This window comes from Colobus angolensis, unplaced genomic scaffold (genome assembly GCF_000951035.1).
Source record: "Colobus angolensis palliatus isolate OR3802 unplaced genomic scaffold, Cang.pa_1.0 Scaffold38, whole genome shotgun sequence".
Classification (NCBI taxonomy): domain Eukaryota; kingdom Metazoa; phylum Chordata; class Mammalia; order Primates; family Cercopithecidae; genus Colobus; species Colobus angolensis.
This window is the reverse complement of record NW_012117154.1, coordinates 9754337-9775580: the sequence shown is the minus strand read 5'-3', so window position 1 is coordinate 9775580 and position 21244 is coordinate 9754337. Positions and strand designations below refer to the sequence as shown.

The window sequence follows — 21244 nt, the reverse complement described above, 5'->3', positions numbered from 1 at the left end:
AGACAGGGATGGTCCTGTCAGTGACGGTGGGTGCTGTGTTCCCAGCAATAGTGGGTGGGCATCCAGACCCCCACCCTGGGTGGGCACAGGTGGCCAGGACCCACATGTACCTCGGGGCCGCGTGGGCCGGGCTCGCCTTTTTCTCCCTGTGAAGCAAACAGAAGTCAGGGTGACTCAGCCTCAGATCCCAGGGCTCCTTCCTCCCTCTGGGCAGCTTCTGCAGCCGTTTCCCTCTGCTTATGCACACTCTGGGTGAGGCCACCGTGCTGCGTTCTGAGCCACACTCTTCTGATGCTGGGCTGGACCTGTCCTTCGCTGAGTCACCCAGAGCCTTCTCACCACTCCGTCCCCTAGGAGGGACCTCACTTTCTTCTGCACTGAGGAGGCCTTGAGGGAACGACTAGGAACCTTCAGGGCCCTTGGGACAATGTCCACCCCCTCCTGGGCGCTGCCATCCCAGGCTGTGACTCACAGGTGCTCCTCGCGGTCCTGGGTAGCTGAATCCAGGCCTGCCGGGGTCTCCCTGGAGGAGGACGTTGAGTCTGTCAGCAAGGCCATAGGATAGGGTGGGGCTGGGGGCTGTGCTCAGCAGGGCCCAAGGTGCACACGGGGGTAGAAGAGGGCTGGGGTGCTGTCCAGGGCTGGCTGTGAGCAGGGGCCTGGCAGAGCCAACCTCGCCTTGTCCATCTCCAGCTGGGGCTGGATGTGCCTAGAGACCCAGGAGCTGTCGCCTGCCCACACACGGGGAGGACGCTGCTCAGGCCACATGGCTGCCCTCAGGCCCTGCCTCAGGGAGGATGCGCCACCCACAGCCACGGGTCACTGCTGAAGAGGAGAGCGCGGCTTCCTGGACCTGGAGGCAGCCCCTCCCTCCAGAGCGGAGAACAGGAGGCAGAGGCCCGGCCTGAGGCACGTCTGCTGGCAACAGGGGCCCCAAGCCGGCCCCCTGTCCCGCTCCTCAGGCAGCTGCCCTGAACCCCCAACACATCCTGCTGCAGGAAGAGCATGTACCTTGGGGCCTGGCTGTCCCGAGTCTCCACGGGGTCCTGCATCACCGGGGTCTCCCCGAGATCCCTGAGGGCAGGAGAGAAAGTCAGAAGTCACCACAGGCAGGGACTGGCCATGCCCAGGGGTCACCTGACATGCTCCGTCCAGCCCTGAGCATCCGGGCACATGGCCCCAGCTCCTCCTGCTGCCTGTGGGGGCCGTGGACCCCTGTCTTGAGGGTCCCAGCTCCTCCTCCCCCCGTGGCTCATCCAGGCCCTCAGGCCCACCGCTTTGCCCCTGACTCCCCAACCTGGGTCCTTCAGGGCAGAATGAGGGGCTGGGGCTGAGAGTGGGTATGAGGTACTTGGGGTCTAGGGGAGCAGGTCCTGGCTTCTGAGGCCAGGCCCTGCTGCCTGGGTTTCCTATGGGGACAGTGGCTGGCTCCAGCTTGTCCCCACACGGACAGGGAAACCTGAGTGGTGCCACAAAGAGGGCATGGACCGTGGGGTCAGAGGGCACAGGGGTCCCACCTCTAGCCGTGGGGTCAGAGGGCACAGGGGTCCCACCTCTTGTCATGGGGCTACAGGTGTCCCACACTGACCTGGTTTCCGGGCTCCCCAAGAGCCCCCTGGGGGCCTCTGGGTCCAGGCAAGCCTCGGTCTCCCTGGAAGAAAGGGGAGGAGTTTGGGGTCCTCTTGACTAACAGCGGCACCCTGGAGACCCCGACATGGATCCTGTGGACACTGCAGGGTCTTGGGGGTAAGATGGGTCTGGCCCCGGCCCCTGCGACCCTCCCGGAGGTTGTGGCTCCACTTGACCTTCAGCCCTGACCATACTGCGTGGAGCACGCCAGGTTCTGGGTGCAGCCCCAGCCTAAGCACCCCTACCTTGGGGTACAGCCCCCACCTGGGCCCCCCTTACCTTGGGGTGCAGCACCCACCTGGGTTTCCAACCTTGGGGTGCAGTCCCTGGCCACCTTCCCTTGGGGTACAGCCACCTTTGGCCCCCCTACCTTGGGGTGCAGTCCCCTGAGCCCCCCGACCTTGGGGTGCAGCACCCCTCCTCCATTACCTTGAGGTACAGCCCCTCCCCCCTACCCTGGGGTACAGCCCCCTTTCTCACTGCCTTGGTGTGCAGCCCCCTGAGCCCCCCGACCTTGGGGTACAGCCCCCCTCCACCATACCTCGGGGTGCAGCCTCCCTGGGCCTTACATTGAGGTGCAGCTCCCCTGCCCCCCTACCTTGGCTCCTTTGTTGCCAACCTCTCCAGCCAGGCCGCGGGGCCCCTCAGGGCCAGGGTCCCCCTGTGGGAAGGGAAGGGAGGCCCCATGGGTCTCAGCTGAGGCCTCCAGCCTGGGTCCCATGTGAGAGGCGGGTGTGGCCGGGGTTGGGGAAGGGGGCCTGAGAGGAAGACCCGTCTGTCCAGTGGGACGTGGACCAGTCGCCTGTTTCACCCACAGCTCCTTCCCGGTGCCTGTAGCTGCTGCTCTGAGCATGGGGTCTCTCAGTCCCCCTGAGACCACCCACACGTGGTAAGACCTTGTCCACCTCCCGGGAGGAAGCCCCTTCCCCTGGTGTCGAGGGGAGCTGGTGGCCAGGGTTTTGCCGCACAGACCTTCAGCGTCACCCCTGAGGTCACGGGCCTGTGCCTCAGTGGGCCGGGGGTGTGAGCGGTGCCTGCACAGCCGTGTGGGGTGTGCCTGGGCGGGCAGTGGAGCTCCCTCAGCAGGGAATGGGGTGTGGGGATCTCCAGACTGCGTTACCAGACTCTACAGGGAGTGACCCCTGGAGGGCGAGGCCCTGGAGTTCTGTTGTTCTCTGGGAGGAATGGGGCTGAGGCCCTCGTCAGGAGGACCCGTGGGCACCACAGTGAGACCCTGTGGCACCTCCACACGAGGACTCACCTTCTCCCCCTTGGGGCCGTTGCTGCCTGGGCTGCCCTTGGTGCCAGGGTCTCCCCTGCGCCCCTGCAGAGAACAGGCGTGTGGGTGAGGGAGGGGGAGCGCAAGCCCAGAGCCCCTGGAGGGTGGGAGCTGTGCCGGGGCCGATGCTGCTTCTCTCCAGGAGGGCTCTGGCTTTGGGACCTGGGACCTCGATCCCCAGGCTCCTTCCCAACGGCCTCAGCCTGCGCCGGTGGCTCTGCTGCCAGCCCTCATCCCTGTGCTGGGTTGGGCCCGCCCATGCTGAGGATTAGGAATGATCTGGGGAGGCTCCAGGCGGACTTGCATGTCCGGTGAGTGGCGTTCTAGGTGATAGGCTGGGGTCCGGCAGGGATCTGGTGCCGTCCAGCCACTGTGGTCACTGGCAGGCAGGCTCTGTGCTCAGACAGAATCCCCTTGGAGTGGTCAGCACTGGGACAGGCCCCGCCCACCCTTCACAGGACGGCCTGGGCAGCTGGGGCTGGGTTTAGGGAACACCATGGAGGACCTGCCTGGGCCTCCCCTCTAAGTTCAGCCCTGGGGGTGCCCGTGGGGTGCTCTGGGTCCACTTCTCAGTAAGATGGGGGCCTGGCTGTGCCTTGCCAGCAGGGGATCCTGCCTACAGCCCAGGTGCCCTTCTCCCATGGTCCTCCTCAAGCTGCAAGGAGGATGCTCAGAGCAGGGCCCTGACGCGGGGGTGGGTGGGACTCACCGGCTCGCCTTTGGGTCCGCGGGGCCCGGGCCCACCCTTGGCTCCTTTCACACCAGGACTTCCTGGGGCTCCGTTGTTGCCTTGATACCCCTGAGAAAGGAGAGGACAGCACAGTCACCCAGAGGCAGGGGCCAAAGCAGGGCCTGACCCTGGGCCCTCAGGCACTGTCACACCTGTCCGTGTGTGGTGTGGAGCCCCTACTGCCTTCCAGCGGAATCCACTTGCCAGGCACGTGGGGCCCTGCAGGGTCCCCTGGAGCTTGTCCAGCCTCGTGAGGAGGGCACAGGTCAGAGCAGTTGGTGCCTCAGGGCATATGGCCTGTCCTTCCTGTCCCTCCCCATGTCCCCAGAGCCCAATGGGGAACCATGGTGACAGCAGAGACGGTGGCCAGTGTGACCATCCATCTGGGTCATGGCCGTGAGTGTGGCCAGCTCAGCTGCAGGTGAAGAGGCAGAGGGGCTCACCTTGCTTCCCTTCGCCCCGATGTCTCCCGGGGGCCCTCTGCGTCCTGGGCGGCCAGGGTCCCCCTGGAAGGGTTTGCAGAATCAGCCTCACGTCTTTTGGCAGGGGAAGGGGGTGCAGGCTGCCCAGTGGTGGGGCAGGACCCACAGTCAGGCTTGGGCCTGCACCTCCCTGATGTCCACAGGGCACCTCGGACGCCAGATGCTAGCTGGGGGCTGCTGGAACCTCCGTGCCAGCCGAGGGCAGAGTGTCTGTCGCGGGCAGGACGCCTGTGCATCTACACAGGGGACTCAGCCAGACTTGGGCTCGGGCTGAGGGAAGGTGGACCGGAAGTGGGAAGCCCTGGGTCCAAGTGCCAGTCTCCCAGAGAAAAGCCCCTGGGGATCCTGGGGCCGCCACGGATGGGGCGATACTGCAGGCAGCCCAGGAGGGCAGAGCCCCCGTGGCACGAACATTCCCATGGGGAGCTCCAGGAGGTGTGGGTGGGGCTCCCTGGGGCTGCACCTGGGAGGAGGTGGGTTTGTTGCTGAGGCCTAGGTGGGCAGTGGTGGAGCCGCCCCAAGCAGGACGTGCAGCCCTGGGTTGGCCGCAAGCTGATGAAGCAGTGGGCAGGGTACCCCCATCGCGTCCCATGGCCATTGCGTCCTCACTGACCAGTGTTTCAGGAAAGGCCCTCTCTGCTCAGCTTCTCAGCTGGGGCTGTCTCCAGGAGGCCCCTCTCGGGGTGCGGGGACAGGGAAACCCCTGGAAGCTGGTGACCCCACCTGCCCTGGCCGGCCTGCACCTTGACAAGGTCGCTTACCTTGCCACCTTGGTCTCCTCGCTCGCCCGGACTCCCTGCTTCCCCTGGGTAACCATCGGGGCCCTGAGAGCGGAGTGAGAGGTGGAGCTCAGCACACGACGGGTGAGGTTCTCCCCATGAGCCAGGGCCCCAGTGCCCCGTTGTCCCAGCCTGGGAGGCACCTCCCACCCTCGCTGTGAGGCCCCAGGCTCAGTGACCGAGAGGCCAGGCCCAGATCTGCTGCTCAGGAGAATGGAGCTGTCCAGTGACACTGAAGCTGAAGACACATCAGCTCTCCAGGCCACGGGGATCCGCCAGGAGCTCCCAGGGGGAATTCCTCATATGACTCAGACCCAGCAGCACGCTGGGCTGGGGGTGCTGGGCTGCCGGGAGAACCCAAGCTCCCATTGCAGCAGCAACCACTCTCCCGCCCAGTCAGGCACCCATACCCGAGCCGAGGCTGAAGGAGGGGTGCAAACGGCCCTTACCCGGTTTCCAGGGTCTCCCTTGCAACCAGGAGGTCCGATGCGCCCCAGCTTGCCCTGAAGGAGAAGGGGGCAGGAGGAGTCTCAGGGCAGGGTTCTGGGGTCCGTGTGTGCCAGTGACCAAGGCACAGCCCGCCCAGATCTGCCCCTCAGAGCTGCAGTGTTCTCTTCCCAGCACACGGGCGCACACATGAGGCCATGGCTGCTGTGCAGCCGTCTCCGGTGAGGCAGAGTGGCCGGTGTGCGGGAACAGGCCATCCCTGGCTGCTCCTCAGCCCAGGCTGCCTCCCAGAGGCCCTGAGGGCACAGCTCCCTGGGCACAGAGAACGTTCCCACGGGGAGCCATGGAAGGAGTGGGCGATGCTCTCCTGTGGCTCAGCCTGGAAGGAGGTGGGCTTGTTGCTGGCCTCTGTGGGCAGCTGTGGAGCTGCCCCAAGCCAGGATGTGCAGCCCTGAATTAGATGCAGGCTGGTGAAGCCCTGGGTGGGGCAGCAGGATGTGGCGGGACCTGGAGTGCGTGTATGTGCATGTGCATGGACGTGTGTGTGTGTGTGTGTACGTGTGTGCATGCGCATACGTGTGTGCATGTGCACGTGTGCGTGCATGTGTGCATGTACATGTGCATGTACGTGTGTGCAGGTGCATACATGCATGCGTGTGCATGTGTACATTTGCACACGTGTTTCCATGTGCGTGTGCGTGTACGCGCGTGTGCATGTATGTGTATGTGCATGTGTGTGCATGTGTATGTGTGTATGCATGTGTATGTGTGTATGCATGTGTATGCATGTATGCACACGTGTAAGCTGACAGGTCAGGCTGGATCTGGGGGCTCTGCAGAGGCTCAGATGCCTCCGTGAGAACAGTCCAGCTGTGAGCCCGAGGCTCCCTCTACCTTCTGTCCATCGGTCCCGTTCTTGCCAGCCAGGCCAGGGGCCCCCTGGAGAGAGAAGGAAGAGGGGACTCCATTAGCCCCGGTCCTTCTGCCCTAAGCAGCAGAAAGGAGGGGCTCTGCTCACCCAACCAGCCTACCTTGCGACCGTCGGCTCCAAATTCACCCTGTGTAGGAGGAAAGCCGGGGCAGTGAGCTTGGTGCCTCAAAGCATCATGGGTATTGCTGTCTCTGGGGGGCCAAAGCCCTTAGGCCAAACTCGAGGCCACAGGACCCCCCAGGAACCCCCAAAGCCCCCACTGAGAAAAGCCCAGGCCGGTGCTCCAGGAGCAGTGACAGGCTGCGGCAGATGCTGCCAGGTGGGCCTGGGCCAAGGCTGGAGCAGGTCTGAAGTCTGTCAGGGTGAGAGCCTCACCTTCTCTCCTTTGAAGCCAGGAACGCCCTGGGGGCAGGAGGAGAGAGGGGCATTAGTGAGGAGTTCTGCAGAGACACAGGCAGGGAAGGGCCAGCCCTGCAGGCTGAGGGCAGTGCTTGGTGGGTCGTTGGCATCTGGTGTTCTCGACAAAGAGTCTATGGAGGAGGCTGGGCCCAGGGTCGGGCCGGAGGCTGGGTTTTGGAACGGCCGTCAAGTTATCGAGGTGCTTCTGTTCCTTGGTAACTGGGGGAGGGTGGTAGAGGCTGAGGCTGAGGCTGCGCTTGGGGGAGCCTGCCTGGCAGTGCTGGGGCCGCAGGTGGAGCCAGGCCCCTGGCCGAGGTCACTCACCTTGGGTCCTGGGAATCCAATGGGGCCTTCGATGCCTGGGTCTCCCTGTGAGGGACAAAGCATCAGTGTGAGCCCAGCCCTGGGGCACTAGGCTGCAGGCGAGGCGGGCGTGGGGCAAGCACACTCACCTGTCTTCCCTTCTGGCCAGGCTCTCCCGGCTCACCCATGTTGCCCTTGGCACCCTAAAAGCAGGCAACAGAGAAAGGAGTAAATTGAGGCAGGGTAGGGTGGGTGGTAGGCAGCTGGGGACTCCTCTGAGAAGTGACATAGCAGAGGTAACTGATTCCCCCGCCCAGGTGGAGATGTCTTGGTGTCGGCTGCTTCCCAAGGGGCCAGGCTCTGTCAGACCAGGGTTTGCTTTGACCCATTTCTCCCAGCTCTGAGGGAAGCTTCCCGCAAAGCCAGCTGCAAAACGGAGCCAGAACAGCTGCCTGGGGGTGGGGGTGCCTGGGGGTGGGGTGCCTGGGGGTGGGGGTGCCTTCTGCACCCAGTGGCCGTGACCATGGCCAACACTGGGCTCTGATTCTCCAGTGATGCCCGGGTCACCGTCACTACAAAGATTAATTTTTCTAAGTAGCTTTAGAAAGATCAGGACTTCAGAAAACCACATAAAGGTTACACTCCCTTGGAATTAAAATTTTAACCTATGACACAGAATTTTATTAAATAAATAAATAAATGTATTGATATGCTCCCAATTTAAATGCAAAGAGGAGCAGAGGAAAGGGGAGGAATTACGAGGTCAAAGGGAAGAAAAGGGAGGAAACTCAGGGCAGGGAATGAGGTGGGCAGAGGCTTCTGGAACATTGCAGCTGTGCCCTGTCCTGGGCTCTGCTTGGCACCTTGCCACCCCCTCAAACTCTAACCACAGTGGCCCCTGTGGCAGCTTCCAGTGGCCTCCCAACAGAACAGGTCACTGCACTGCTGTCTGCAGCCAAGGCTGCCCCAAGTGGCAAATTCATTCCCAGCTGTGGTGGGGTAGGCACTGCCACCAGGACTGGAGAAGCCAAGGAAGGAGATGGCAGGATTTGACCTGCAGCCTGGAGATGTCTCATCCTGGAGAAAGTATATCCAGTTACCTACTGGTCTAGACAGCTGTCATCCAAATTTAGAAAAACACGAAGCTACTTAGCAATACCATCCTCTATGATGGTCAATTCCTTATTTCATCTCCTTAAAAGCTGCTTTCTCCTCCCATGCCTTTCTTTATAATTTTTGACAGACGTGAATTATTGGAGTTTCACATACTCTGTTAGTGAGTTTTGGAAGGATTTTATTTTATGCACCTCTGTTAGGAAAATGCAGGGAACGTTCAAACCAGAAAATGCAAGGGACATTCAAACCAGGCTCCCTAAAACCACTTATCTAATAAGCCACAAAAGAGGTTCCTTCATGTTAATGAGCAATCATATTATTAACTGTAACGCATCTCACATTTTATTTACTTACTTGAAAATGCTTGCTTACAAAAGTAGTTTAATGGCATATCTTAATAATTATTTTAAAGTTTCTGCTTTACTCAATATACTATTTAAAAGGAATTAGACAAATATAGAATTTTAGTTTCTCCAGGGTCAGAAGTGTTGAGACCATCTGAGGCACAGCTGGCCTTAAATGTGGATTTTTTTTTTTTCTTTCTTTTTTTTTGAGATGGAGTCTCGCTCTGTCGCCCAGGCTGGACTGCAGTGGCATAATCTTGGCTCACTGCAACCTCTGCTTCCCAGGTTCAAGCGATTCTCCTGCCTCAGCCTCCCAAGTAGCTGGGACTACAGGCGCATGCCACCATGCCTGTCTAATTTTTGTATTTTTAGTAGAGACGGGGTTTCACCATGTTAACCAGGATGGTCTCGATCTCCTGACCTTGTGATCCGCCCGCCTCGGCCTCCCAAAGTGCTGGGATTACAGGCTTGAGCCACCGCGCCCGGCCAAATGTGGATTTCAAAACAAATCAGGGGCTTCCCGGTAGCGCAGACCCTGCGGGCAATCCGGACGTCTTACCTTCTGTCCACGGTAGCCCTTGGGGCCGGGGGGCCCAGGGATTTCCAGGCAGCTCACCCTGTAGCACTGAAACGAGGAAGCAGAGACAGAAGGTTGCATGGGTGGGACATTTCCCAGGTGGCAGAGCAGGGGCTCACAACGTGTAGCCCACGACCCTCAGCAGGGGCCAAGGAGACACTGAAACGCCCTGAGAACCCGGGTGGGGTGAGGGAGCAGACATGGGGTGCTGTGAGGCTCTGCCCCCACCAGGGACAAGCCAAAGAGTTTGGTTCTGTCAAGTGTTCTAGGTAAGTTTTGAAAAACCAAGGCTGGTTTAAGCCATGACAGAAAACAGAAGGGAAGAAAGGCCGGGTGCAGCTCACGCCTGGAATCCCAATATTTTGGTAGGCCAAGGCGGGAGGACTGCTTGAGGCCAGGAGTTAGAGACCAGGCTGGGCAACATAGCGAGATCCCGTCTCTACAAAAAAATATGAAAGCAATCCTCCCACCTCAGCCTCCCGAGTAGCTGGAACTACATGCTCACACCAGGTATGGTGGCAGGTGCCTGTAGTCCAAGCTACTCGGGAGGCTGAGGTGGGAGGATAGCTTGAGCCTCAGAGTTCAAGGCTGCAGTGAGCCGTGATCGTACCACTGCACTCCAGCCTGGGTGACAGAGAAAGATCCTGTCTCTAAAAAACAAATATAAATACGTAAATTTTACAAAAGGATGGAAGAGCAAGGGGCATTGGTGAGGGAGGCACCATTTGTACACAGCCATGAAACCACAGTGAGCAGCAATTCTGAGGCAGGGCACGGTTTTGCAGCAACCTCACAGGGGAGATCTCAGATGCCTGCTCCCCTTCCTGAGAGCTGGAGCTGGGACGCACGGGGAGGTGGGGATGTCATGGACCCCGATGATGCCAGTTCCTTCTCCCCACGACCTACTGGGCTGGGCTCGGGCCTGGAGTCCAGGGTGGATGGATCCCGCCTGCCCGGAGGCCAGACCCTGACCTCTCCTTGTAACACGTGCTCTGTGGGTGACCCTAATGCTGACCCCCGGGATCTAAACAGCCTGGCTTTGGGCTTTGTCCAGACTCCAAGGCCTCAGGTCCAACATGGAGCAGGTGGTTCCCTCTCCTCTCATCTGTTCCAGCCTGGAGGCGCCAGGAGTCGGCAGCCCGGTGCCGTCATCTCTGCTGGGTCAGCTGCCGGCCAGCACTGGCAGGAAGGGAAGCGCCACTCACCTCTCCGTAGGCTTCGTGTTTCTGCAGAAAAGACAGACGCGCTGGTTAGCTGTGCGCCTGCAGACCTGGGGCGGCTGCACCTCGAGTCTGGGTGGGGATCGAGGGACACCTGAGTGGCCCAGGCCCTGCCCGGAGCTTCCTCCTTCGGCCTCGGCACTCCCGGAGGGGCAAAGTGAGGCCCGGAGTGGGTGGACGGCGCTCCCGCCCGCGGCTCACCATGACCTTGATGATGCGGTTGATGGTGTCCTGGTCGATCTCGGTGGAGTCGGGCAGCATGGTGGCGTAGTCGTTGCGGTAGAGCTCGTGTGGCGTGCTGGCGATGTCCCGCAGGCCCTGCTCCTTCAGGTTCCGGTTGGGGGCCACGGCGAAGAGCCGGATGCCCTCCTCGCGGGCCCGCTCGGCCTGCAGCTTGATGCCCCCGCAGGGGCTGCCGGTGACGTGGCCGTCGGTGATGACCACGGCGAAGTGGACGGTGCCCTTGGTGCCATGCTGTCGGATCTGCTCCGTCATGTTGGCCAGCGCGCAGTCGGTGAAGGTGCCGCGGCGGAAGGAGCTGATGCCCTGCAGGCTCTTGATGAAGGAGGCCCGGTCGCTGCCCGGTGGGCTGAACACCTCCACCTGGTCGGAGAAGTGCAGGCCGCCGTAGCGCCAGCTCAGCGCCACCTGGTCCAGGTAGAACTCGTTCTGTAGCTGACTGATGAACTGCGGCACGAACTGCTTCATGTGGAAAAGCAGGATGTCTGTGGGGGACTGCATGGTGACGCTCTCCGAGGTGTCCAGCACGAAGTACACATGGATGGGGCAGTCCGTCTTCTCTGTGGGGCACGGGACCCGTCATGAGCCAGCCTCAGGAGGGGCTGCTGTTCCAGCCCTGTTTCCTGGCCCCGTGCCTGTGGTTTGATCTCACTGCCCCCTGAATGCTCCAAGTCCTCACTCCTCGACCCCTGGCACCTGGGCACTGGTCCCGACTGCCCCCCGAATGCCCAGAACCCCCAGCCCCCGAACCCTGGCACCTGGGCAGTTGTTGTTTCTCTCCGTAGTATCTGGCGAGATGACCTCCTGCTGCTGGGCCTGGGTGGCCCCCAGGATTCCCCAGAGCAGGAGCACGGAGCAGGGGCCCTGGAGCATCTTGGCAGCACCTGTGGCCCTGAAGTCCTGCAACAGGGGTGGGGGTAGCTCAGACACCCCCAGCGCCTCTCCCCTGGCACCCTTCCCATGGCAGGTGCACACACAGCAGGTCAGCGGGATTGGGGGCACTGCCCTCAGTCTTCAAGGAAGCGGGGTCTGCACCCAGCACACACCGTCAGCAGCATCTGAACTGGGGGGGCTTGTGCCCTCTTGCCCCGCCCTGGGTGGGGTAAACAGATGTTTAGTGGGTGCCTCTGGGCTCAGTTTTGGGTGGGATTTGGATGTTTGAGGCCGTTCCATGCCCTCCAGGACTGGATGGAGTGGGCATCTAGGCGTGGTGGCATGGAAGGGAATGGAGCACCACTGTCTGGAGCCCCTGACTGCCTGGGGCTGCCCTGGAAGCAGCGCAGAGCGGAGGGCGGGAGAAAGATCCCAGCTTCCCCAGACAGGCTCCCCTGCAGAGCTAGGCACTCTCTCCAGCCTGGCTCCATTCCCTTTAAACTTTGATAAGGACGGAGGGAGAACTGTCAAGTGTGGAGACATGGCCGTCATTAGCCTGGCTTTCCTTTCTGTTGGGTGCCAGGATCCTGGAGCAAATGGATCCAGCCCTTGAACGTCCGTCCTCCCTGATGCCCTGTGGCTTGGCCTGAGCTCCAGCTCCAGGAGGCCATCAAGACAGGCCTCACTGTGCCACTGGCTCCGCAGAGTGGGGCTGGCAGCAGCTGGGCAGCCGGGCGGAAGGGGCACTAGGTCTGGTTCAGAGCACGCAGTTCCAGGGTAATGCAGGGATGGGACTGCCGCCCTCCCCTCGGTGCAGACGGGAGGCGAGTCCTAGCACCAGAACCAGGGGAGGCGCTGCCAGGAGAGGGTGCTACCAGGAGAGGGCACTGCCAGGAGAGGGCGCTGCCAGGAGAGGGCCCTGAAGGGTTGCTGTGATTCTGCGGCATCTGGAGTGGATGAGGTGACCCAGGCCAGACCCGCTCAGCCTGGGGCCCAGGGAGGAATGAAGTCCCTTTCCAAAGGCGCCAGCTCAGGCAGTCTGTGGGTGAGTTTCACACCTTCAAGGACAAACACTTCTATGCTATTTAACTTGTTTTAGAACGTAAAAGGATAAACTTTTTCCCAATTCATTTTTAAATGTGGCATAACCTGTGACTAAAGCTTGATAAAAAAAAAAAAATCCCTAAAAGTACCTACAGATAAGTATCACTATAAATATTACGGATGGCAGTGGCAGGCCATCTGATGTAGCTGCTGCCGTCACACCGGCTGCTCAGGGAGGGCCCAAGGAAGAGGCAGACAGGCCCCCAACCCCGCAGACTGCCTCCCTGAGGGCCGCTGCCATGGGGCTGGGCTGGGTGGCGTGCTGGGTGAAGGGGAGCTCATGGCGGTGTTGCCCCGACCGGGATAATGGCTCAGGTCTGGCAAGGACCTGGAGACCCACCCCAGGTTGTGAGAGGGCGTGGCCAGGTGCATGCTCCACAGAGCCAGCAGGAGCTGGGGATAAGTGGGATCCCTGCCCCTTGCAGGTTGGCGAGGTGGGAGTTCTCCAGGTACAACTGCAGCTGCCCAGCTCGTGGCTATGGATCTGGGCCTCCTGCTCCATGGAGCAGGCAAGAGCCCACCCCCACTCCTGGTGCAGTTGCAGCTGCCCAAACTAGGGCTGCTGACCCAGGCATCCCTGCACTCTTGGGGAGCCAGGGAAGGCCCCTCTTGCCCTTGTAGGCTTGGAGGTGCCTGTTCCCACTGCCCAGTCTTTTCCCACTCCCAGCACCCACTCCAATCTCAAAGCAGAGTTGGGGCTGAGCCTGGGCACTGTCACAGCCTGGCCGGGTGTGTGCCTGCTTGTGGCAGTGCTGACATGCTAGCCCCTTGCTGCCTTGGCCCCCTCCAGACTGTGGGCACTGAGAGGTGCAGGAGGGGAAGCTTGGGGGTGCTGAGGGTGGCTGGGCATACGTGCGCCTTGGTACCAGAAGCCTGGGCACCATGGATCGCTGCAGGAGGCCGACAGGCCCCTGGGCAGATGGGGGTGGGTCCCCAGTAAAGCCCCACCTTCAGGCTGGGGCAGGCCTAAGCCTGGGGGCCAGGCTGCCTGTCCTGTGAACCAGAGGGGAACTCAAGGTGATTTTTTCTAGGCCTGCACATGGCTGCCCATGGACCAATCAGCATGCACTTTCCCCCTCTGGGCCCATAAAAGCCCCAGGCTCCATCAAAGCAAGGCACAACATGGCACGACCAGCCGCAGAGAAGAGCTACCCTCTCTGCTGAGAGCTTCAGGGCCTGAAGGGATGTCAGGACGACCAGCTGCAGAGAGGAGCTACCCTCTCCAGGGCTTCCTCTCTGTTGAAAGCTGAACACTAGTTGAGAGGCCCTGTCTGCAAAGAGGAGACACCGTCTCGAGGGCCTCCTCTCTGCTAAGAGCTGCAGAGACAATGGGACAACCTTCCTGCAGAGAGGAGCCACCCACTCCAGGGCCTTCTCTCTGCTGAGAGCTGAACACTCAACAAGACAACCTGCCTACAGAGAGGGGCTGCCCCCTGCAGGTCTCCTGTGAGATCTAACATTCAATAAAGCTTCTCTGTCTTGCTCACCCTCCACTTGTCTGCGTACCTCATTCTTCCTGGACACAGGACAAGAACTTGGGCAAAGGCGCCACTGGCCACAGAGGTTTCAGGCCAGAAAAGTGACACTCTAAAAATCCCATAAAATTATCACAAAAATTCTAGCCAATATTAAAAACTAAAATCCAATAGCATATTAAGGACCACTATACCAGAACTATAATATGAAGTTAAAGTACAGTGATGCCACAAACACTAGGGAATATGTTAATATAAGTCACATTAACATAAAAAGAGAAAAATATGCAATTGCTTCAATAGATCCCTGAGACATCAATTTCTAATTGAGAAACAACAACAGCCAGACAAGGTAAAACCTAGTAAGAAATTTAGGAGTAGGATCTACATTATAAAGGATACACATTTCAAATCAAGAGCTCACATCACATTTTACACAAAAAGCTAAAATAGTGGTTCTTATCTTTGTGGTCATGGACCCTTTTAAGAGTCTAGACAACTTCACCTCACACAAACGCCTAGATACTCATATACAGAAATTACATCCAGGAATTCAGGGATTCCATTCACAGATCTAACCCTGGGTTAAAAACTCCTGCATTAGAAGAATGCTTACTAGAGTACAAAAAAAACAGGGGGGGGTGGGGCAAACAGTACTGACCTTACGCTACTATTCAGTGTTGTGTTGGAAGCTGATGCAATAAGACAGTGAAAATAAACAAAGTATAAACGTTGGAAAAGAAGAGACAAAACTGTCCTTATTAAAGGTAGGATTGTCTACTCAGAAAATCAACTGAACAAAGTTTTTTAAAAAAGAGAAAAAGATATATATATATATATATAAAGACATCTATCTATCTATAGAAAGAGAGAAAGCACAGGAGATTAGGGAGAGAGAATTTAGTGAGCCTTTAGAAAAATATATCATCGATGAAAAGAGTCAAACTCTGTAAAAGGTTTTAAGAGATTTATTCTGAGCCAAATATGAATGGCTATTTCAAAACGTGGCAAGGAAACATGCTTTGGGGTAAAATATTTTTATTTTCTTCTTTGTCGTGTAGTGTCATGCCAGAGTCAGACTGGAAAGTACGTCACGGTATATAGGGTGGTATATAGGGTTAGATAAAACCCATCTGATGAGAATTTATGGTTTGTAGAGCATGACTCCCCAAACCCCTTAGATAGGAATATAGGCAAGATAAAAAAAAAAATCAGAGCTTAGTCCTCAATATACAAAAAGTTATTGATTTTCTTCTATCAGTGATGAACAGTTAGAAAACGCTGCAGAAAAATGCTATTTACACTAGCAAGAAAAACAACATAAACCCAAGGAATTAACTGAGTAAAAACATGCAGGACTTATGAAAAAAACTCAAAAAAAATTTTGAGAAATATATTGGAAAGACAAACCTTGTTTTTGGATGAGAAATCATCCCCCTATCTTAAACTGATTTAAAAATATCAGTTATTTCGGCCGGGTGCAGTGGCTCACGCCTGTAATCCCAGCACTTTGGGAGGCCAAGATGGATGGATCATGAGGTCAGGAGATCGAGACCATCCTAGCTAACATGGGGAAACCCCGTCTCTACTAAAAATACAAAAAATTAGCCGGACGTGGTGATGGGTGCCTGTAATCCCAGCTACTCAGGAGGCTGAGACAGGAGAATCACTTGAACCCAGGAGGCAGAGATTGCAGTGAGCCGAGATCGCGCCACTGCACTCCAGCCTGGGTGACAGAGCGAGACTCTGTCTCAAAAAAAAAAAAAAAAAGAAAAAAAATCAGTTATTTCTAACTGAATCTACAATAGAATGTAATTTTAATTAAAATTTCCAAGAAAAATTTTTGCATTTTTGTAGATAGGAGTTTGCAAAATGAATCCAAGTTTCACTTGGTAGAAAAAGCAAGAGTAGTTGAACAAAATAAAAAATAGAGTGATGAGAAAACTTGTGCTATCAAATGAAACAATAAAGTTACAGTTTTGGTTCTGGCGCTGGAACAGGCCAACAGTCCACACAATAATGGGTATAACAACCTAAGAGAACTTAGGCTATGACATGGTGGCCTTTCAGAGCGGTGGAAGGAGGCTGGGATGAGGGCCGACCCTATGACTAGAAATAAAGGTACTACCTCACATGGTGCTCCCAAATAAATTCCAGGAAAAGTAAGCATCTGAGTGCAAAACATGAACCAAAAAGTCTTTGAAGAAAACAGAATGTATAAAATGTCAGTGAAAAAATCTATAATTATTGTGTACCAGATACTGTCCTATATCCCTTCATTTAACATTCACGACTGAACCTATGCCCTTGGACATAGGCACCATTACCATCCCCACTCCAACAGATGAGGAAACCAAGGCCTAGTGTAGGTAACCTGCCCAGGGCACTGAGCTAACAGCTGAGGTCTGAAGCCTGGAGTGTGGGCTCAAGTCTGCCCTCTTGATACTGGGCTCCCAGATACGACCATCATTACAACAAAAGCAACATGAGCAGACTGGAGGCAGACGGAGAGCCAGCAACAATCTTCCCAATGTAAGATATAAATATTTTGATGGACTGTTATTAGGTGCATAAATATTTATAATTACTGTATCTTGCTGTATTGAGCCTTTTATTAATATATGATGTCCTTCTTTCCCTTTTTTTTAGACGGAGTCTCGCTCTGTCACCCAGGCTGGAGTGCAGTGGCCAGATCTCAGCACACTGCAAGCTCTGCCTCCCAGGTTTATGCCATTCTCCTGCCTCAGCCTCCCGAGTAGCTGGGACTACAGGCGCCCGCCACCTCGCCTGGCTAGTTTTTTGTATTTTTTAGTAGAGACGGGGTTTCACCGTGTTAGCCAGGATGGTCTCGATCTCCTGACCTCGTGATCCACCTGTCTCGCCCTCCCAAAGTGCTGGGATTACAGGCTTGAGCCACCGCGCCCGGCCCCTGATTCTTTATTCTACCTGCTGAAGTCTGCCTTTGCATTTCTCTAGTGAATTTTAAATTTCAGTTATTGTACTTTTCAGCTCCAGAATTTCTTTTTGGTTTCTTTTTAAATTTTCTAGCTTTTTATTGATATTTTCATTTGTTCCTACATTGTTTTTTGACTTTCTCCACGTTTTCCCTTAGTTATTTGCGTATCTTTAAGATAGTTCTTTCAAAGCCTTTGTCTAGTAGATTACCACCAAGTCTTTTTCAGTGATCGTTTCTGTTGGTTTATTTTTTTTTCCTTTGAAATAGGAAAGTTTCTCTGTATGCCTTGTGAGATCAGAATCTCTTTCTTCCCCAGAGTATGCCAGTTTTTCTTGTTTTTATAATTTTGATTGTTGCTGTCTCTGTGCTAAGGATCAGCATAAAGTATAACCTTAAGGTCTCTTTAGGTCTTTTCTGAGCCTGTGACTTTCCCTGAGCATGTGCAATGACTCTTTAATTTTCTCCACATATATGGTTGCTTTGGAATGTGCTAGTCTTCAATGTCTACCTCTCAAAAGAGTAAAAAGAGAAAAATGAAGGGAGAAAAGGGTGCCAGTCCTTTAAATCTCATGGAAGTCACTTCAACCAGAGGGAGAAGGGCTTGCAGTGATGGGGGTAGTTGCAACAACAATGTCTGTGTCAATAGATTTTGAAAGATCTTCATCATACAGGATATCTTTTCAGACCACAAAGGAGTACAGTTAAAAATCAGCAACAAGGACATTTTAAAAAATCACAAAATTAAACAACACCCTGTCAAATAACCAAGGATCAGAGAAGAAATCACAAGGGAAATTATAAAATACTTAGAGATGAGTGAACATGAAAACAAAAATTTAAAAACTTGTTGGACAGTGAAAGCAGTGCTAAGGGGGAAACTCAGGGCTATACATACTTACATTAAAAAAGAAAGCTCTCAAACAGGAACTTAACCTTACAGTGTAAGGAACTAGAAAAAGAACAAATGCAACTCCAAGCTAGCAGAAAGAGGGAAACAATAAAGATCAAAGCAAAGATAAACAAAATGGAGAATAGACATATAACAGAGAAAATCAATGACAACAAAAGTTGGTTCTTTGAAAAGATCAACAGAATTGACCAGCCTTAAGCTAGATTCTAGACTAAGAAAAAAAGAAGAAACTCAAATTACTAAAATTATAAGTGAAAGTGGCAACATTGCTACCAATTCTACAGAAATAAAAATGACTTTATAAGAGTGTACTATAAGCAACTATATGTCAACAATTTGAATAACACAGATGGAATGGAAAAATTTCCAGACAGACAAAACCTATCAAGACAAAATCAAATCATGAAGAAACAGAAAACCTGAATAGACGTAACTAGTAAGGAGATTTAATCAATACTCAAAAATCTGCTGACAAAGAACCTCGGGACCTGATGGCTGCACTGGTGAATTCTACCAAACACATAAAGAACTAACACCAAACCCTCTCAAAATTGTCAGAAAACTTGAAGAGAAGGGAACACTATTTAACTCATTCTTGTGAGGCCAGCATTACTCTGATACCAATACCAGACAAAGATATTACAAGAGAAGAAAACTACAATCCAGTCTTCCTTATGAACATTGATGCAAAAATCCTACACAAAATCCTATTAACAGTAAACTAAATTCAGTATAATTTGATGCAATTAAATGAAATTTAATGAATTGACCAAGTAGGATTTATTTCTGGAATGCAAGGATAGTTCAACATATAAAAAAAATCAATCAATGTAATACACATTAACAGAATGAAGGAGGAAAAAAAAACTCTCACATGATCATTGGAGTTGATGCAGAGAAAGCATATGACAAAATTCTATACCCTTTCATGACAAAAACACTCAACAAATTAGGAATAGAAGGAAACCACCTTAACATAATTAAAACCATATTATATGAAAAAGCCACAGTGAACATCATACTCAGTGGTGAAAGACTGAAAGCTTTAAGGTCAGAAATAAAGGAAGGATGCCTGCTTTCACTACTTCTATTTAACACTGTACTGGAAGTTCTAGCCAGAGCAATTGGGCAAGAAAAAGAAATAAAAGGCATTCAAATTGGAAAGAAATAAGTAAATTATCTCTGATCACTGATGGTATGATCTTATATGTAGGAAACTCTAAAAAATTCACAAAAACTGTTATAACTAATAAACAAATTCAGCAAAATGGCAGGATACATAGTCAACACATAAAAATCAGTTGTATTTCTATTCACTAACAATGAACAATCCAAAGGAAATTAAGAAAACAATTCTATTTACTATAGTATCAAGAATAATAAAATACTTAAAAATTGACTTAGGAGGTGAAAGACCTGTACAATGAAAACTACAAAACATTTCTGAAAGAAATTGAAGAAGGCATTAAAAAAAGACATTCATGTTCATAGACTGGAAGATTTACTATTATTAAGATGTCAATACCACCCAAGTTGATCTAGAGATTTAATGTAATACCTATAAAAATCCCAGTGATATTTTTCAGAAATAGTGAATAAATCCTAAAATTTAGATGGAATCTCAAGGGACTATGAATAACCAAAAAAAAAAAAAAAAAAAAAAAGGCTGGAGGACTCACATGTCCTAATTACAAAACTTACTACAAAGCTGCAGCCAGCAACAGTGCAGCTGCGGCACTGGCATAAAGACAGACATACGGATCAATGGAATAAAACAGAGAGTCCAGAAATAAACCCTTGCATATACGTCTTTCAACCAGGCTGCCAAGACCATTTGATAAAGACAGTCTTTTCAACAAACGGTCCTAAGACAAGCAGATATCCACATGCAAAAGAATGAAGTTAGACCCTTACCTAATACCATGTACAAAAATTAACTCAAAATGGATCCATGTCCCCAGTAGGTTTTAAGACCTAAAACTTTAAAACCCTTAGAAGAAAACACGAGGCAACACCTTTATGACACTGGACTGAGAGATGATTTCTTGGTTATGACAATAAGGGCATAGGCAACAAAAGAAAAAATAGATCAGTAAGATTACACCAAAATTTAAAAACATTTTTTGCATCTATTTAGTGAAAGGACACCATCAACAGAGTAAAAAGAACACAGAGAATGAAAGAAAATATTTGTAAACTGTGTATCTAATAAGGGATTAATATCCAGAATATATAGAGAACTCCTAAAATTCAACAACAAAAAACAATCAACCTGATTCAAAAATGGGTCAAGGACTTAAACAGATATTTCTCCCAAGAGATACATAAATGGCCAAAAAGCACATGAAAAGATGCTCAACATCACTAATCATGAGGGAAATGCAAGCCAAAACCACAATGAGATACCTCACACCCATTAGGATGGTTAACATTTAAAACAAACAAACCCAGAAAATGACACCTGTTGGTGCAGATGTGGAGAAACTGGACCCTTGTGCACTGCTGGCGGGAAAGCAAAATGGTGCAGCCGCTTTGGGAAACAGTGAGGCAATTCCTCAAAACAATGCAAAAATCAGATGATCTACAATCCCACTTCTGGGAACATACTCAAAAGAAGTGAAAGTGGGATCTCAAAGAGGTATCTGTGTGGTATGTTCATGGCCACATCATTCACAGTAGCTCAAACGTGGAAGCAATCCAAGTATCCAGCAACAGATGAATGGGTAAAGAAAACGGGGGACATGCATGCACTGGAATATTACTCAGCCTTACAAGGGAAGGAAATGCTGACATAAGTTACAGTATGGATGAATCTGGAGGATATTAAGCCACGTGAAATAAGCCAGTCACAAAAGGAGACATTTCATACAATTTCACTCATATGAGTCACCTAAGTGGCCAAATTCCTGGAAACATAAAGTTGAATGGTGGCTGCCAGGGGATGAGGGAAGGGGTGACGGGAGCTGGCGCTCCTCGGGCTTCAGTCTGACAAGAGGAAAAGAGTTCCGGAGATGGACCTTGGTGATGCCTACACGATACTATGAACGTACTTACTGTCGCTGAACTAGCTGCACACTTAAAAATGGTTAAGACGATACATTTTATATTGTATACCACAATAAAAAATTGAGGAAAATAAAGCTTTTTCAAATCAAAAAAAAAAAAGAAAAAAAGGAAAAAACCCCAAAACATCCCAAACAAACAAACACACACATCCATGGCCTGGGCAACATAGTGAGACCCCATCTCTTAAAAGAAAATTAGCTGGGCACCGTGGTGCATGCCTGTAGTCCCAGCTACTTGGAGGCTGAGGTGGGAGGCTCACTTGAGCCAGGGATGTACAGGTTACAGTGAGACGTGATTGCACCACCACACTCCAGCCTGGGTGACAGAGCGAGACCCTATCTCAAAAAAAAAAAAAAAAAAATCCCTAAAAGTACCTACAGATAA

General features: G+C 52.9%; 1 protein-coding gene across 1 annotated transcript in view; it reads right to left on the bottom strand.

Moving 5' to 3' along the window:
- Positions 1-21244, bottom strand: part of COL6A2 (collagen, type VI, alpha 2) — a 30748-nt gene that overhangs the window by 6753 nt on the left and 2751 nt on the right. Inside the window, exons 2-20 of the mRNA XM_011954198.1 lie at positions 11235-11376; positions 10438-11036; positions 10222-10242; positions 8999-9064; positions 7129-7182; positions 7001-7045; positions 6653-6679; positions 6378-6404; positions 6241-6285; positions 5349-5402; positions 4882-4944; positions 4082-4144; positions 3618-3707; positions 2891-2953; positions 2228-2290; positions 1589-1651; positions 1012-1074; positions 473-523; positions 111-146 (exon numbers count right to left, since the gene is read on the bottom strand). Coding sequence (XP_011809588.1) covers positions 111-146; positions 473-523; positions 1012-1074; positions 1589-1651; positions 2228-2290; positions 2891-2953; positions 3618-3707; positions 4082-4144; positions 4882-4944; positions 5349-5402; positions 6241-6285; positions 6378-6404; positions 6653-6679; positions 7001-7045; positions 7129-7182; positions 8999-9064; positions 10222-10242; positions 10438-11036; positions 11235-11349 — 1608 coding nt within the window. The 5' untranslated portion in view covers positions 11350-11376. The remainder of the gene's footprint in view (positions 1-110; positions 147-472; positions 524-1011; positions 1075-1588; positions 1652-2227; positions 2291-2890; positions 2954-3617; positions 3708-4081; positions 4145-4881; positions 4945-5348; positions 5403-6240; positions 6286-6377; positions 6405-6652; positions 6680-7000; positions 7046-7128; positions 7183-8998; positions 9065-10221; positions 10243-10437; positions 11037-11234; positions 11377-21244) is intronic.